The sequence below is a fragment of the Guillardia theta genome (assembly GCF_000315625.1).
Source record: "Guillardia theta CCMP2712 unplaced genomic scaffold GUITHscaffold_107, whole genome shotgun sequence".
Taxonomy (NCBI): Eukaryota; class Cryptophyceae; order Pyrenomonadales; family Geminigeraceae; genus Guillardia; species Guillardia theta.
The window spans coordinates 64,815-81,004 of record NW_005434567.1 but is presented as its reverse complement, the minus strand read 5'-3'; the positions used below and the strand labels follow the sequence as shown (position 1 = coordinate 81,004).

General features: G+C 55.5%; 4 protein-coding genes across 4 annotated transcripts; 1 reads left to right on the top strand and 3 right to left on the bottom strand.

The window, feature by feature from the left end:
* Positions 1-7: 7 nt before the first annotated feature.
* On the bottom strand, positions 8-4,269 carry GUITHDRAFT_97529 (hypothetical protein). Its single transcript, XM_005823501.1, has 21 exons — positions 4,249-4,269; positions 4,154-4,177; positions 3,872-3,924; positions 3,754-3,820; positions 3,654-3,701; positions 3,482-3,591; positions 3,255-3,316; positions 3,154-3,197; positions 2,928-2,969; positions 2,825-2,870; positions 2,704-2,770; positions 2,507-2,614; positions 2,224-2,311; positions 1,870-1,951; positions 1,728-1,764; positions 1,597-1,682; positions 1,344-1,428; positions 889-964; positions 546-599; positions 325-376; positions 8-238 (listed from the first exon to the last, which is right to left on the bottom strand). Exons 1-21 carry the CDS (start codon positions 4,255-4,257, stop codon positions 168-170), a joined length of 1,311 nt encoding a protein of 436 aa, XP_005823558.1. The 5' UTR covers positions 4,258-4,269; the 3' UTR covers positions 8-167.
* Positions 4,270-7,072: 2,803 nt separating this feature from the next.
* GUITHDRAFT_155198 (hypothetical protein) lies at positions 7,073-8,000 on the top strand (the record flags this gene model as incomplete). The annotated part of the gene is made up of 4 exons (XM_005823500.1): positions 7,073-7,623; positions 7,684-7,826; positions 7,877-7,934; positions 7,982-8,000. Coding segments are annotated over 3 exons (715 nt in total), but the record flags the coding sequence as incomplete, so codon positions are not given.
* Positions 8,001-10,149: 2,149 nt separating this feature from the next.
* On the bottom strand, positions 10,150-11,394 carry GUITHDRAFT_78827 (hypothetical protein; the record flags this gene model as incomplete). The annotated part of the gene is made up of 3 exons (XM_005823499.1): positions 10,150-10,524; positions 10,624-11,020; positions 11,240-11,394. Coding segments are annotated over 3 exons (927 nt in total), but the record flags the coding sequence as incomplete, so codon positions are not given.
* Positions 11,395-13,466: 2,072 nt separating this feature from the next.
* GUITHDRAFT_117230 (hypothetical protein) lies at positions 13,467-15,848 on the bottom strand (the record flags this gene model as incomplete). The annotated part of the gene is made up of 15 exons (XM_005823498.1): positions 13,467-13,556; positions 13,609-13,716; positions 13,876-13,917; positions 13,967-14,061; positions 14,114-14,180; positions 14,238-14,282; positions 14,332-14,421; positions 14,467-14,591; positions 14,640-14,867; positions 14,916-14,986; positions 15,147-15,206; positions 15,255-15,349; positions 15,399-15,476; positions 15,572-15,644; positions 15,697-15,848. The coding sequence occupies 15 exons, from the start codon at positions 15,846-15,848 to the stop codon at positions 13,467-13,469; spliced, it is 1,419 nt and encodes a 472-aa protein (XP_005823555.1).
* Positions 15,849-16,190: the final 342 nt, after the last annotated feature.

Sequence of the window (16,190 nt, the reverse complement as noted above, 5' to 3'; positions counted from 1 at the left end):
GTCTTATAGTCTTCACACTCGTTTAACTTTAGAACTCTAGTGGGGCCCCTACTCCCCTTGATTGCTCCTTCATCGTCAAACAACATGCTCAGGTACAGTCAAGTCATTAGGTTTGAGATTCTTCTACTTCCTGTGCCTGTGTCGTTTTGGTCCAGCTGCGCTCTCTGTCATGCAGCATAGAGCGCATCGATGTAGTCCTTGGCGATGGAATCCACCAAACTCCGGTCCGGAATGCTCTCTGTGTAAACATGAGACAGCTCGAACATCCTTCCTCCTGCTCCTGCTCCTGCTCCTGCTCCTGCTCCACCACCTCCTCCTCCTGACCTGCCATGCCGTATATCGCTCCCATCCCATCCTTGAACTTTCCAGGTTCCGCCTTGAGGAGAAATGCTCTCAGTCAGTCGCAAGGAAAGACGATTTGAAAGAGCAAGAAGGCAAAAGAGGGAGAGAGACAAGGGGAGAAGGGGACGAGGACGAGGAGGTGGAGGAGGTGGAAAACGAGGACGAGGAGGAGGAGGACGAGGACGAGGATCAGAGAGCATTACAGTCTCTACTTCTACGATAGATGCCTGGAGGTCCTCGAGGAATTTTTCAGCCACCTAGGCAAGAGGGTTGAGCAGGAGCATTGCAGCGCATGGAAGATCGGGGGAAGAGGAAGAGGAACGATTGGTGAAGTATGCAAGAAGATGGCATGGCGGAGCAGGCAAGAGAGCGAGACAAGCGGAGAGGGAAATGCAAAGAGGAAGGAGAAAGAAGTACATGCGGTAGAGGTGGATGACAACAGGAGGAGGAGGCGGAGTAGGATGAAAGGAGCAGGAGCAGCAAGAGCAGGAGGAGGAGGAGGAGGAGGAGGAGGAGGAGGAGGAGGAGGACGACGACGACGATTACCTTTCCCTTAGTGTGCACGTTGGTCACGCAGAGGTGGATAGAGGCAGGGAACTGGAGGATAGAGAGCGACCAGCCCCTGTCAGGACAAGAAGATGGCGTCAAGGTCAGCAAGCTGCCGGCACGAGTATGTACACGATGAAGATGAAGAGGAAAACGAGAACAAGGATAAGGTGAAGGATGGATGATGGAAGCGACGAGCTTGCGGATGGGATTGGAAAGGAAGGGAATGGACGACTAGCAGGATGGACCTCAGAGAGGAGGAGAGAAGGAACTGAAGAAGAGCTGAGAAAAAAGCCGGGAGAACACGCAGACGACAGAAGTGAAGCCTTTGGAAGCGGAAGGAGAGCATGAGGAGGAGGAGGAGGAGGAGGAGGAGGAGGAGGAGGAGGAGGAGGAGAGAGGAGGAGAGAGGAGTAAGGAGAAGATAGGAAGGAGGAGGAGGAGCTGCGATATACCTAGAGGACATGGCGTCGCCAACATTGAAGATGTTCAAGGAGCTCTTGTTGGAAGTGAAACACACAACGCTCATATCCGGCGAGCCTGTCGATGGAGGATTAAGAAAGGAGGGGAAAGGGAGGGGGGGGAAGGGGGGGGGGGGATGAGGACAAAGGGGAGGGGAACATTTGGATCAGGAAATAGAAGCAGGCCAGGTCAAGAAGGTAGGACGCAGAAGCAGGAGGCAGGCGGCAGGAGGCAGGCGGCAGGAACCTAGAAGCTTCAATTGCGCTATCTGCATGATGCCATGAGCGATCTTGTGGGTGACTTGCATGATGCTCTGAGCTGCTGAGATGTACCTGCGAGGTGAATGAGATATGCAAAGACATGTAGGTTTAGCTCACCCTTCTTTTCCCATGTACATCATCGCAGCCCAGGTCCCTTGCAGAAAGATCAAACAGCTATCCATCATCGTTGTCGTCGTCATCATCCATCATTATCGTTTCCATCATCATACCCATCTCCATCATGCTTTGTATTGCTCACCTGCTATGATTGCTCCTGATCTCGAACCAGCCAAGGAAGGAGTTGCATAAATTCCCCCGGTCCAATCAGCAGCAACGAAGTACTGCAACAATCCACAGGTAAGCTCCTTTGATTCATCCTGCTCCTGCTCCTGCTCGTCCTGCTCCTGCTCCTGCCCCTGCCCCTGCCCCTGCTTGTCATGCCTTTCTTGCTCACGCTTCCATTGTTCCTGCTTCACCACTGACTCCCCATCCTCCTTCCTTCCTCCTCCTCCTCTTCCTCCTCGTCCTCCTCGCACTCCTCTCTTCCCCTCTACCATCTCATCTACCATCTCATCGTTCTCGTCGGCCCTCGTCATCGACTTTCCCCCCTAACCTGGAAGTGCCTCAACTCGTGTGTGCGGTACAGGATGACCGAGCTCCCTTTCGGAGCAAACCCGTACTTGTGAGTGTCTGCTGAAAGACTTGGTCGCATGTCAGTCCTTCCTCCACATCTCTCCTCCTCTCCTCCCCCCTCCTCTCCCCCCTCCTCCTGTCCCACCCTCCTACTCCTTCTCTTCCTTCTTCTTTCCCTTCTCCGCCTTCTCGGTCTCCTGCTGGTCCTCCTGCTCGCCCTCCCCCCCCCCCCCCCCCTCCTCCTCCTCCTCAAGTGCTACAACCTTGTCACTCCCTCTACGGAGAAGTCAAACGGAGGCCTGGAGTAGCCGGCGGCAGGAAGGAAGGGAAGCAAGAGACTTCCGAGACAGTTGTCAACGTGCAAACCGCATCTGACATCGAAGTTGAGTTGGTACAACAAGACAGGACAGGACAGGACAGGACAGGACAGGACAACCAATACAAGACAAGACAGATTCACCTAGCGGACAAGGCTATCTTGGCAATAGCAGGAATGTCGTCCATGACACCTTGCGGGTAGGTGATGGCTGTTGGACGATGGATGACACGTCAGAAGGGCATGGACGGGAAGGAGCCTTCACCCGATGCGACGATGACGATCGTGTTGCGGTTGACAGCCTTGGAGATCTGGTGACGTCTCAACGGTAACTTCGTCTTGCAGACAAGAGGAATCGAGCCACTCACAGCCGAGATTTCCACCTTGAAGGTAACTGGATCCACAGGGACCTGTTGGGACACCATCCAAGTTTGTGTGAGAGATTGCAGCTTCTGAGCTGAGACTCCAAGGGTTTGAACAGCACAAAACAAGACAAGAGAGTCCATTCGGAAAATGGGAATGGAATTACAACAACAACTGAAACAATAGCACTTGATCCTAGTAGGAGGCCAGAAAATGTAGTACATTCACGACCTCAATCATCTTGACTCCAAGATAGTGACATGCTTTGTCGAAAGCTGCAAACCTTGCCATGAGAACAAGACAAACTTTGCAACGCTGGTGTCATGGCATACCGGCGTGCGCACTGACGGGCTTGATGAGCTCTGGGTATTCGATCCCTTTCGTGTCCTTGGCCCTGATCATTCCAACGAATCAGTGAAGGACACATGAGAGTGCAAGACGAACAAACAAGCAAGGAAGACCAAGATTTTCAACAGGGAAGGAAGTTTTCAGCAGGTCTAAACACTACGAGGAGTCGGCATGCCCCCCCGCCCTCTACCCTCTCCACACCCCTCCTCACCAGTCGCGGTACGTCTTGACTGCCATGACAATGCTCTCCGTTCCTCCACTCGTCATCGTCCCGCAGCAGTTCTCGTCTCCTCGGAAAATTTCACAGCACATCTGCACAATCTTCTCGTGCGCTAGACGTCAGAGGCAGCAGACGAACAAGGCCTCGCCTCCATCCGCCCCACCTCCGCCTCCATCTTGCGAATGCTCGGAAACACGTCGGGATGCAGCGGCTGAATGTAGGGTGAGAGCAGAACAGGCCAACCCCTTTCCCCTCCTCCTCACATTCGAGACGGCAAATTCAGAGAAAGCTGCCGAGATCACTTGGGTTGTATCGTCGCCTCCGTGATAACTTCACAACAGTAAGAAAGGAAACAGGCAGCAAACAAGGTCAGAATCATACACTGTGCCTGAAATCATCCCATCCCTCCACTTCGTCTCCTTCCCTGAGATGTCCTGCGTGCAAGTTCAGACCACCATGTCAATCTCAATCCCTTCATCATAATCTGCTGCAAACACTTTCATAGTTCTGCTGAGCCACCACAGTCCCTCCCAGGCCTCTTTCAAAGTGCACCTCTCCCTTTCGGATCCCCCCTCCTCCTCCTCCTCCTCCTCCTCCTCCTCCTCCTCCTCCTCCTCCTCCTCCTCCTCCTTTCCTCGACTTCTTCTGCTTTGTCAGAATCACCTTCAGAAGCTTTATGACCTTATCCTGCCAATATCAATCAGCCAGCATTCAAGCTTGCATGGCGAGAGATGAACACAAGGAGGGGATTTTATCACCTTTGGCATGCCCTTAGCAGGAAGCACCTGATATCTTTCTCCTTCCACGTGCTTCAAAACCATCTCCCTGGTTTTCGCCGTGGCAAACATCAGCAAGGCTTCACGACCAAACAACACACTGCCCGCACCTTGTCTTCGCCTTCATCTTGTTCCTCTCCGCATCTACAGTATCCTTGGCTACAACCTTGAGAGCAGCGAAAGAAATTGAGAAGATCCATCGGTACAGCAGCTGTGGACAAAATTACAAACAAGTGCTCTAACTTTCTCTGCCGAGAAACCTTCTTGATTCCTCCTTCCTTCCTCGCATGCAGATAGATTCCAACAAACGCCGTTGTAGCGTTCGTCAACCCCTGCCAGAATGTAACGTTATGAAAATGCAAGAATCCGACATCAGCTGCTGCGTGCAAGTGTAGAGAATAGGAGGGAGGCGGAGGTGGGTCAGAAGGGAGAGCAAGAGCAGTAGACTGTAACCATGGCAGCGACACAGCAGCAAGGATAGGCTCACCAGCATGAGGATCGGACGAGAGACTATCAATTCGCGAACCTTCTCCATGGCTTATCTGCGGCATCACACGTTTCACTGGATGTCGCAATGCTACCTTGGGTCAACCAAGACTACAAGCCTTCCTACATCCCTCCCCTTCTATCTCGTGCTGCTGGTGGGAATGGCATCTATCCATGAAAATGAAATCTCTTACATCGTTCAATACAAAGGTAGTCTGGTAATTCTACTCTTTTTTATCAACACAACAATACACTGCTGTACATTTGTATGGTCTCATGATAGCAAAGCCTGACAATTCCTTTCAGAAAGAGCAGATCAAGGTGTTGCCTGCTGATCTTATACCAGAATGATTTCGTCTCGTCATGGTTATCTCATCCTTGCCCCGAATCAACCATGTCTCTTTTCGTCTTATCTCGTCTTACCGCATGATCACATGCACAGCACTCCCTTCATCCCATCCCATCCAATCCAATCCCATCTCTCCCGTGCCATTCCTCCTACTCCTGCTCATCCTTCCATCGTGTCCTCTCTCCTCCTCTCCTCCTCCTCCTCCTCCATCCTCTCATCGTCGTCATCGTCACGTTTCTATCTTCCATCGTTGCACCTGCCATGTCCGAACAAACCTGCTCCTACCCCCATTCAATGCCACCCCCTTCCGGTTCCCCCCTGCCTTCATACACCCCTGTCTTTCACCTGTAATAATAGGGTACCACATGAGTCTTTGAAGGGGTGTAATCAGCACTACCCCCGCCTGTACCGCTGCTACACGCTGGTTACTAAGCTGGTACTAATTTTTAACTTTACTTTGAGTAAAGTCACGTAGTACAGGAAATGAGTTCACTAATCGTTCACTCAAAGTTTTAAGTTAAAAATCAGTACAATGAAGTACGGCAGTCACGGTACGTTTAACTTAACTTTGAGTAAAAAGAGACGGTACACAGTGACACCGGGCGGTCAGTCTGGCCGCCGCGATCGGACTCGCCGCCGCGGCGCGAACCGGCGGGCCGGCGTCGTTCGGAAGGCTGCGGTCACTATCCTGATCGGATCGGATCGGATCAGCCGGACCGCGCGGCCGGCCCGGACAAGTTTATAAGTTACTAGTACTCAAAGGACCTTTACTCAAAGTTAAGTTAAGGATTAGTACGAGGACAATCAGGAGAGTCGAGGAGGCCCTTGACCCTGCCACACGGATGGTCGGACCGTACATCAGTCGGCCGGACCGTTCCGACCGGACTCCGACTCCGGGCTCCGGGACTCCGGGACTCTGGGAGAGTCTCGGCCCGGCTGATGGGCCCGGACTCACCGTACAGACTCGTGACTCCGGACCGGGCCCGGAGTCGGCCAAGAGTCGCGGGCCTGGTCCGATCACCCCGGTGCCCGGAGGCTACCACCACCCCTGTGTTGTTTGCTGCAAACTATTTTGTGACGGGGAGGGGTGGTTTTCCTGGCTTCATCGGTGGGTTACCATCTCGAAGTACCCCACCCTACCTCTCTTTCCAATCAGATGGGACAGCCACTACCCTGCCCACCTATATCTTGCCCCCTATTACCACCCCCTATCTTTAGATACACTGACCCACAGGTTGCACGGGACCCCCCCTGCCCCCGTTGCGGCCCTAGGATGTATTTTCACAGGGCTCATCGTCTTTCTTCCATGAACACCAGAATGTTTTTAAAATTTCATAGATTTCTCCAAAAGTTCAAATGTGAAGAATTATTTCCTTGCATATTTAGATATAAGTTTTCAAATTTAGATAGAACCCCATGAATTTGTCGGAGTTGAATGCGTTCACCAGAAAACCACCATCGGACGTAAATCGTAGCTCACCACGCAATAATGCAGGCGGGAGGGGAGGGACAGAATAGGCGCTTGGGAGCAGGATATGATGCGACAGGCAAAGGACGATGGTAGGAAAAGAGAAAGATCGTGCCAAGAGCCCTTCCTTTTTCATGATGGAATCATGGGAACTATGCTGTCCTAGAGTTTGTGCTGCCCGGAGGGCAGCGGGCCAGACCGGAGGCAGCCAAGATTGAATTGTTGAACATGGTGATTAGGAAATTCATGTGGAGGAAGAGGACAGAATTGAAATATGCTCGAAACTTGCTATCCGAAGAAGCAGTGATGTCGTGCAGAATTTCTGTAGATTTCCTCGCTGTGAATGCACCACAGCTACATTATGCTGATGTATCCTGCTTTACACAACCCTGCCCCCCTCGCATCTCTGCTTCGTCTCAACTATCTGTTTGTCCGTAAAACTCCACCTCATGTGTACTGTCATGATCCATGTGGTTGATCGAGGAACGAACTGAGGTGCATTGCAGATGGTTAGGAGACGGGCAATGCTGCTTGCTTGCGCAGTTCTGCTCAACCTCCAGGATGCCGCGGACGGGTTTCGAGACAGTGCAGCATCAAGACGATGCCATGTTGGCTTCGTCCTGCATGCTCGTCATCCCTGCGTGATGAAGACACATGTGCTACATGGACTGGCCCCATCGCAACTTCCCTCCTCCAGAGCATGGAAGGGCAGTGCTGTACAACTTCTGCGCCGAAGTTTGTGTTGGAAGGGTGCAGTGCTGGAGGAGCGACACTTCACAGGGAACGTTTTCCCTTCCGTGACCCCGGCATGCGAGGAAAAGGCGCAGCTGAGGAAGTTCCGGACGAGCTTGGGAGCGACGGACTCGAGCGACGAGGAAGGGACATGGTTAGATCCCGAGCTGAGCCTCGAGTCGTTGTCAAAGGACTGCATCTACTGTCAGAATGGGAGGATTGAGTTCATTCGCGCGACGTTTGGGATGTACGACGACGTGGAGGCAGAAGTCATCCATGCTGATCCGCTGTTTGCCGACCAACACTTGCGGAATGCTGAGAGGTGAGTCGGTTTGATAGCACTGTACCACTGCTCCTTCCAACTCCTCCTCGTTCCTTGCAGCATCCGTGGGAAGATCGTGGTGGTTCGGAGAGGCTCTTCCTCTGGTTCCTCCTCAACCTTTGTCGACAAGGCGAACAGGATCGCAGCCGCTGGGGGTCTGGCGATGGTTGTGGTCAACTCTGAAGACTCCCTGATCGCACCAGGTAGCCATGAGCTCCTTCATTCGATCGTTCCTTGAAGGCTGGCATGGCAGGAGACAGCAAGCATGAGGGGATGAACCTTACGGTACCTGTCGTTGGGATCAGAGCTTGGTGAAGCCTGCTCCTTCCTGCTCAACTCAACCCTGACTGTCCCGCAGCGACGAGAGGATCCTGGTGGATGGGGAGATCGCGTTGTTGAGCTTCCGGGTGAGCATCTCATGGTACCATGGGGTTCAGAAGGTTGACGTGCTGCAGCCTGTGGCGCCTCTGACAGCGCAAGAGAAGCAGTACTTGCTCGAGCTAGCTGAAGAGCAGGTGGACAGTCTCACTGGTCCCATCGCATGCTGTCTGTGATGATGAGCAGGAGAGGACGGGAGCCCTTGCCGAGATCGGACTGGACGCATCCCTGCCCTTCGAGCGGGTGCTGGAACAGATCGACGAGCTGCTTGAGGAGAAGGAACTCGTTCGTATCCGGATCATGGAGGAGGAGTACGTCGAAAGGACCCTCACCTTCGCCGACAAGCTTGCCATGTCCGACATCTCCACCCTCCTCGCCGACACCCTCGGCGGTGGGGTCGTGGCCTCGATGCCCTGGTTCATCCTCCTCTACAGGTTGTCTGCATCCTCGCCTTCGACCTTGTGGAACTCAGTCTATCCCAGGTCCAGCCGCGCTGCCCCAGTCATCCGCATCCCCTCCCACGATCTCGACGAGGTCAGTCCTCGTGCTGCTGACGATCCTGAGCTGCTGAGAGGATGAGGCGTACTTGACTGGTGCCTGCAGCTCTCTCTGTATGATGGGAGCATGGGCCTGAAGCTCATGCTGGCTAAAATGGACGAGGCAGATGTAAGGAGCTGTTGCTGCGACCTTGTCTCCTCCCTCCTCCTCACTCAAGCGCAGGCTGATCGCCATTGGAAGAAGACGCACGAAGATTTTCTGTCCAGCGAGGACGAGCTGAAATCAAGAGCCCTTTAAGGTCACCAGACAGAGACTGAGGGGATACAAAGAGCAAATCTCGTGCGTTCAAGATGTTGGGGAGTGTCGAAGGGGAAACAGCTAACAGCAAGACAAGCCTGTTGCTTGATGATGAGCTCGGTGGTTAATCAGGGCCAACAGCAATTGATTAACAGAAAATGGCCATGAAACTCTCTGAAGAAATAGAGGGCAAGAGGAGGGAATAGATTGAGAGAGTGATGACATGAGGCAAGGAGGAGTGTGGAAAGTGGAAAGGGTTACAACCGCAAAGATATCATGAATGATTCCGGCAGGTCAGATAAACGTGAATGTCCAAGAGCAGGACAACAGATGGGGAAATCATGGAATAAACTTCATTACATTACATGCAGTGAGTTGAGCTTCAACACTTGGCTTCGGCGACGTCATAGCGTGGGGGAGCAGAGCGATGGCCCATAGGAGCTCTTGATAGTCCCTGCCGGGCAGGGAGAGCAGCTGCTCAAGTCCTCTTGACTCTCTCCTCCAGCCCTGCGCTGTGCGTCATGCCAGGTCAGAGGAACAGAAGCTGCTTACCTCCTGGAGGGACAAATATTTACACCTTGATGCCCGGGAGGACAGGTCAGGGCTGTACAAGGCCAGCATCCTCCGAAAGAATATCCATCTACCCTTGACCCCAGGAGGTCCCCGGCCTTGTACAGCTCTCCCTCCTGCTTCATGTCGCTGCGCGCGAAGGCTCTCACTTGGACCTTCGGGAACGCCGAGGCAGAGCAGCGGGAGGCCGGGAACCACAGGAGGCAGGCCGCGTGCCAGTCCGAGGCTGACAGCCACCTCCATCCCTCCGAGCAGTTGGTCACACACTCGTCAATCTTCCCATCCGGCATCACGGCCTGCGGCAGGAGCATCAGAAGCGGAGGAGGGAAGGAGGGGAAGGGGAAGGGGAAGACGCAGAGGACAGGGAGGAGGAAGGAGGGGCGTCACGTTCACCTCTTGGTAAGGGAAGCCTGTGAAGAACTCAGTCGCGTTCTCTTGGCCAGCCACGACGTTGAGCTCCGTTCCCCAAGTTATCCTCGCATCGCTATCAATCCACGCATATTGAAAATCGTAGCCGCCCAGGCTCCCATTGCACCTTCCCATCGGCATCGGCCCTTGCCCCGCAAACTTGTCCTGGTTCCCGTAAGGACAGGGCAGGCAGGGCCCCCGGCCCCCGCCGCTCCGCCTGTGTATTGAGTTCCTGTAGTCACAGTCTATGCATGAGACGCAAACTCCATCCCGCAAAAAATGCTGATCGCTACAAATACAGTCTGACAACACCCTGCTGCCCATGTTGGAGGTTGAGTTGGCAGGACACAGGTTGCAGTCAGAAAGGTTGGAAGAGCCCACAACCCCCGAGTAAGTGTGGTTGGGGCACAGCAGACACTCCTGCATCGCCTCCTGCGGCCCGTACGACCCGGCCTCGCACGGCGTACACAGAGTGTCATTGACTTCTCGCTTGCTGTATCCCTTTTTGCACGCCGAGCACGTGCCGTTGAGGTTCTCGTAACCCCGGTCGCACCTGCACTGCTCCACGGTGGTGCTCCCCTCCTCGCTCACTGACCCAAAGGGACAGCTCTGACAGGACTGCATGCTGCTCAGGCCGCTCTCGTTGGAGAACTTCGCATACGGGCAGAGCAAGCAAGCGCCCGTGCCGTTGAAGTCCTTGTACGTCCCCGGGGGGCAGGGGGAACAGATGCCGTTGATCAAGGTGTATCCCTTGATGCAGACGCAGTCGGTAGCGTTCGTGCTGCCTTGGAGGGAAGTTGAGAACGGGTCAGAGCATATCAAGCACGCGCTCTGGCTATCTGCTCCCACCGTTGCCAGGTACGTCCCTTCATCACAAGCGTGACAGCTTGACGTGCCTTGCTGTTCAGCGAACGTTCCTGCACCGCACAGAGAGCAGGAAGTCGAGCCTGCCAACGAGAACGATCCTGGAGAACACATGTAGCATGAAGAAGAGTTCGAAACGCCCAGCGCCTCCGAGTAAGTTCCAGCAGGGCAGTGCGAGCATACTGACGTGCCCACCACCTCAGAGTACGTACCAGCGGCGCAGGAAAAGCATCTATCAGTGTCCCCTGTGGAGAACTTTCCCGCATTGCACGCTGTGCATGCTGAAGCAGATCCAGTGGAAAAGGTCCCTGCAGGGCAAGAGGAGCATGTGGTGGAAGCATGCTCCCTGGAGAACTTCCCCGGGAAACATCGGAAGCAGCTGCTGATCCCGAAGAAACCAGGGTTACACACGCAGGTCGAGCCGTCCACCCACGAGCTCGTCCTCGAAGGGCAGGCTGAGCATGCTGTTGCACCCTCCTGGTTCGAGTAAGAGCTCAATTCGCAGCGACTGCAGCTCCCATTGCCAGTGATTTCTTTGTACTTGCCAGGAGCGCACAGGAGGCAGGAGCCCATTTCCCCTGGTTCTGCTCCTGCATTGCACTGGCACGAAGAGTTTCCGCCCGCAGACCAGCTGTGAGGAGGGCAGTCTATGCACTGCCCTGTCCCTGCCGCCAGCCGATACTTCCCTTCCTGACATGCTTCGCATGAAGTTTGATTGTTGCCGTCAACGACCGCTCCGAACCCGGCAGGGCACATGCAGGAGCTGTTGCTGGCATTTGGCAGGGCTGGGAGGTAATCTAAGCAAGGTCCGGCTCTGACTGGCGGGGAGATCAGAGCAAGCACGGTGACCGCTGCGAGCAGTCGCCGGCCGCGAAAAATGTTTGCGAGGAGTCGCGAGCGAGTTGATGGCCGGGAGTCGGCTATGTCGCGGCCGAGTGAGCACGAGAAGGTAGGAGCTTGCATGTCCCAAGGGAGGGATCGACTGCAAGCGCCTTCTCCTCCTCGTCCTCTCTCCTTCCTCCTCCGCCTCCGCCTCCATGCCATCCACATCGCATTCTAGCCTCGCATCGCCGGCATACCCCACCCACCGCGATCCCACTTTTCATCATACCACCCTGCCGCTCGTTACATTTTACATATTCCTTGTGTGGGTCGGGTCATATACCCCACCCATGATTTTTGGCTCCTGACACGAAGGGTTATCAGGTTCAGTATGAATGGTACGGGTTGTCAGTGCATCATGTGAACTTGAGGTGGGTGCGGGTTGATGTTGATGGGGTAGAGGGTTCATACAGCGGTAAACTTGAATCAATTTTTCAAATATTCTGAGTAATACTTATAAATATTCAAGAACATTTCGACATAATTAGAAAACTATCCATTTGATTCAAAATTCAGGGGTACTCACTTCTGAATCACCGGTGGTGAATCAATAGAGGATCATAGTCAACAGGGGTGGGCTGGCGGACTGTGGAAATGACTTAACAAGTCCGCCTCATTCATACAATTATCATGTCTCAAAGAGGGGCAGCCACTGAGCCGAATACTGACACCGTCCCGGGCCCCGGGCTAGCCTGACTCGAACTCAGTCACCGGTCACCCGGCAAGGTTGGATAGCCGGGCGTCCGACCGTCGACCGTGTGACTCAACTCAGTGACTGGCAGACTCCGAGGCTCCGTACGGTAGAACCGGCGTTACCGTACGGCCGACTCGCGTGACTACAGTACCGACGGGCCGGGCCCGGGACTGACGGTCCCGGGACGAGCCGGGCGGGTGGCACGGTGCCGCTGATCATCCGATGGAACGTATGCCAGCCGTGCCAGTCAGATAGCGCCGAGTTAACAAAAACTCTCCTGTAAACCAAGACGACTTACGTGGCAAGGCGGACGCCGGATGTAGCGGCGTGTGGGACGAAGAGGGGGGCTTTCCTAGCCGTCTTGCTAAGCCTTGAAGCCTCGGTCCTCTCATGTCTGGATGCTTGGGTTTCACATCCTAGCATACAGTCTATCTCTCATGTGCTCCTCAATTCTGGATTTGTGTGCATTAAACTCGGTCTTGAGCAAAAACTGTCTTGTTACAACTAAGGTCGATGTGACGTCTGCGTGACTTTGGACCGTGAGTACAAGTCTAACAAACTTGTATTTCGTCAGCCGCCCGGCCGGGTCCGATCACCGTGCGTGCCAGGCCGCTGACGCCGGGAACTTAGTTGAAGCCCGGAGGCCGGGCCGGCCACGCCGGGCGCGCCGCCGCGCCGCGCCCGCGTTCTCCGTGACGCCGTACGGTATGCCATGATGCGGGGCGGAGGCTGAGCCCGTCCGATCAGCATCACTGAGTCCGTCAGCGGCACTCAGTCCGAGCGTGACCGCCGGTCACGACGTTTGCAACTTCCGATCCGGGGAGGCTTGGACAGCACTGAAGTTCGGACTCCCGGAGTCCGGGGACTCAGTCACGGCGGGCCGCGGAGTCTGGCACGCGGCGCCCGGCCCGCCTCGCTGTGGGGGGCCGCCCGGGGGCGGGGCGCCAATCGGACACGGCGGGCCTGAAGGCTGAGCGGCAGGGGCGCCCGCTTCACTGAAGAGTCAACATGGCGACTCCGGCGGCCCGCCGGCCGGGCCGGGCGCCGGCCGGGCGACCGTGCCACGGTGGCAGCCGCAGCACGGTGCCGGTCCGAGTCACCCGCCGCAGTGACTCGGTTTGATCATCGGATCGCCGGGTCCGACGCAGCACGGTTGTCAACTTGTTTGAACGGGTTTCAGTGACGGTGACCTCAGTTGGTTATTCGGGTAATGAAATGGCTACTAGCGTATAAGTTGACTTGGTGATCCGGGTCAGCTTCTCCACCAGGAGTTCAGCCTGCCGCCGGGAGACGGTCTGTGCTGGCTGCTCGTTGACCCCCTCCCGAAGCCGCCGCGTCCAGCCTGCGGCATGACTGAGATCTGAGGAGAGAACGAGAATGAGTAGCGGTATGACCTGATTGGGGCGACGAGACGGGTCAACCCTCCTTCCCTCATAGTCCACAGTCTCCTGCAGCACTCCCTGCTCCGGCGGTTTCTTCCTTACGTCGTAGCACTTCGACACCTGGACCTCTCCTGCTCAGCCCAGTTCTTCCCTTGGTGCACTAGGAGGAGGGGGTAGCCAACTTGGGGGAGGCGGGAGGCGGGAGGCGGGAAGGTGAGGGCGAGGAGGGAGAGGAGGAGGAGGAGGAGGAGGGGAGAGTGAGAGGAGAGTGTAGTTAACCTCGAGACGCTTCGGCCACCTTGGATCGTCGGGGTCGTTGACCTGGGGCTGAGAGTGAGGAGGAGGAGGATGAGAGCAGAAAGGGGAGCACAATGATGTTGTTGAGGGCAGCAATAGCGCGTGAAGCCTGTTCCTCGTTCTGCATTTCCACGAAGGCCATGGAGAAGTGCGTCTTGTCCGGGTTTCCTGCAGCAGGAATATAAGCAGGAGCAGAGGAGCGAACAAGGCCTGATCGCACGGAGGAAGGAGATCTTCTTGGGCTCGGGCAGGCTGTTTGTCTGGAACAGCGCCTTCAGCTCTTCCTCCTGCGTTCAAACGCTCTTCACTCCCACCGCAGCACCGCCCGCATGCCAGCAACCCACCTGCATGCTGTACGGAAGTCGCTTCATGATGATCTTGTACGGTACCTGCGCGCGAGCGGTGAGATGATGGAAGGAGGGAGCTCAGCAATATGACCAACACTCCCGGACGGGGCTGGAACGAGGGCCTACTGACGTGCGGGTGCACGGGCTGCTCCACCGCAGCTGGAGCGTTGGGAAGGTTGTCCTGCCATACGCCATCACGGTGAAAACGCGAGAAGGCGAGAGGTACAGCTGGGCACGCGCTCAAGCTCTTGATGAACGCCTCTGCAGTAGCGTGTGCCGGGCTCCTTATGCAGGGAGGGATTGAGAAGTTGCCAGCTCCGTGGTAGAAGACTCCACCCGCCGTTTCGCTCCCTTGCCTGTCGTCAGAGGTTCGGAGTGATAGGAGGCAGTTTTGCTCACTCGCTGCCCGGAGGTCCATGCCATACTGGAGGATCCAGCATTGGAGCAGGTAGCAGACGTGCTTCGATCCCTGCCGGAACGCGATCTGTGAGCATGTCAAAGTCGGGCCCGCAAACTCGCAGCATCCGTCAACATCATATGCCGTCTTGCCATCGCTCGTGCGCTTATAAACGTCTGCCCCGAGTTGCAGCAGGCGGAACGTCGCTCCCACGTACCCACTAGTCGCAGCTGCCCAAGGCAAGGGATGAGGCAGGGAAGGGCGGGGTGATTCACTACCGTAGTGTAGCGGTGTAAGGCCGTTGGTTGTAGCATGGTTGACGTCTGCAAGACTTCCATGATAGACCAACCTGCACAACACTTACATCTCCGAACAATCCGTCAAACAACTAGCTGGGTGCTGTACAGGCTACAAGTGTCCACCTTCCCTCCTCCAGCAGCGTAGTGGATCGGAAGGGCCCCTGTGCTGTCCTGCTTAGAGTGAGACCGTCTGAAAGGGGTCCAGCAAACCATACAGCTGCATGGACTTCTGCCCCGAGATCAATCAGCCTTGCGCACGTGCGGTTGTACCTTGAACAACCATCAGTCCTCTCCTGATGACGTCAAGCCTCCCTTCACCCTAGTGCTGCAGCAAGGTGCAGCACCGTGCACTTGGTGCGGATGAGATGGCCGAACTTGGAGTCTGCGACAGTCTTGCTCAGATCTTCCGAGGTCTGACACTCCGCGAGTCAGCAGCTGCAGCGCGACGGAAGACGATTCTACCATCTCCCTGTTCAGGTCGATCCCCTGGATCAAGAATTTGTGTATGTACTTGAAGTGCCGCCGGCGTATCACCATGTCCTGCCGAGTGTTAGAACCTCTGCCTGCAGGAGGAGAGAGTAAAGGCAGGAGCAACGTTGGCAGCAGAGCAGGCACCGCAACAGGCCTCTGCATACGTAGAAGGTGTCGACGAGCCTCCTCGCCTTGACCTCGTCTGTGCCCTCTCGGTTCATGCACTCGTAGATCTTGCTGCAAGGACAACCCGTGAGTCGCCTCACACCCTCCCATCATTCCCTTTCACCAGTCGATCGACTCGGAGCCATAGGATATGATCTCGTCGCACTCGGAGGTGCTGTACTCCCTCATGATATTATCCTCTTCGTCCTCCTCGAACACTTCCTCGGCCTCCTCTATCAGGTCCTTGAGGTTTTCGGACCCTCCTCTCAGCTCCATTTTTCTCTCAGCAGCCGCATGCAGGCTGAGGATGCAGGGGAGAGTTCTCGTCCAGGAAGCCGCCGAATATTCATGGAAAGGTGCATACGCCCCCATGACCCAGAGAAAAACCAGCAGCTTCAGTGAGCAGACGCGTCCTCCGCCTTGACAAGCCATGGAAGATCTTCGTCGACAAGATTATTGCAGTTGTCGACGGCTGCTTTTGAGGCTGATTTCCCCTCTGCCTCCCTCACTCATCCCTTCAGTGTCATTCGCTCCCCCCTCCTCCGCTCTCCGCTCTCCGCTCTCCGCTCTCCGCTCTCCGCTTTCCGCTCTCCCTCCTCCCTCCTCCCTCCTCCCCCT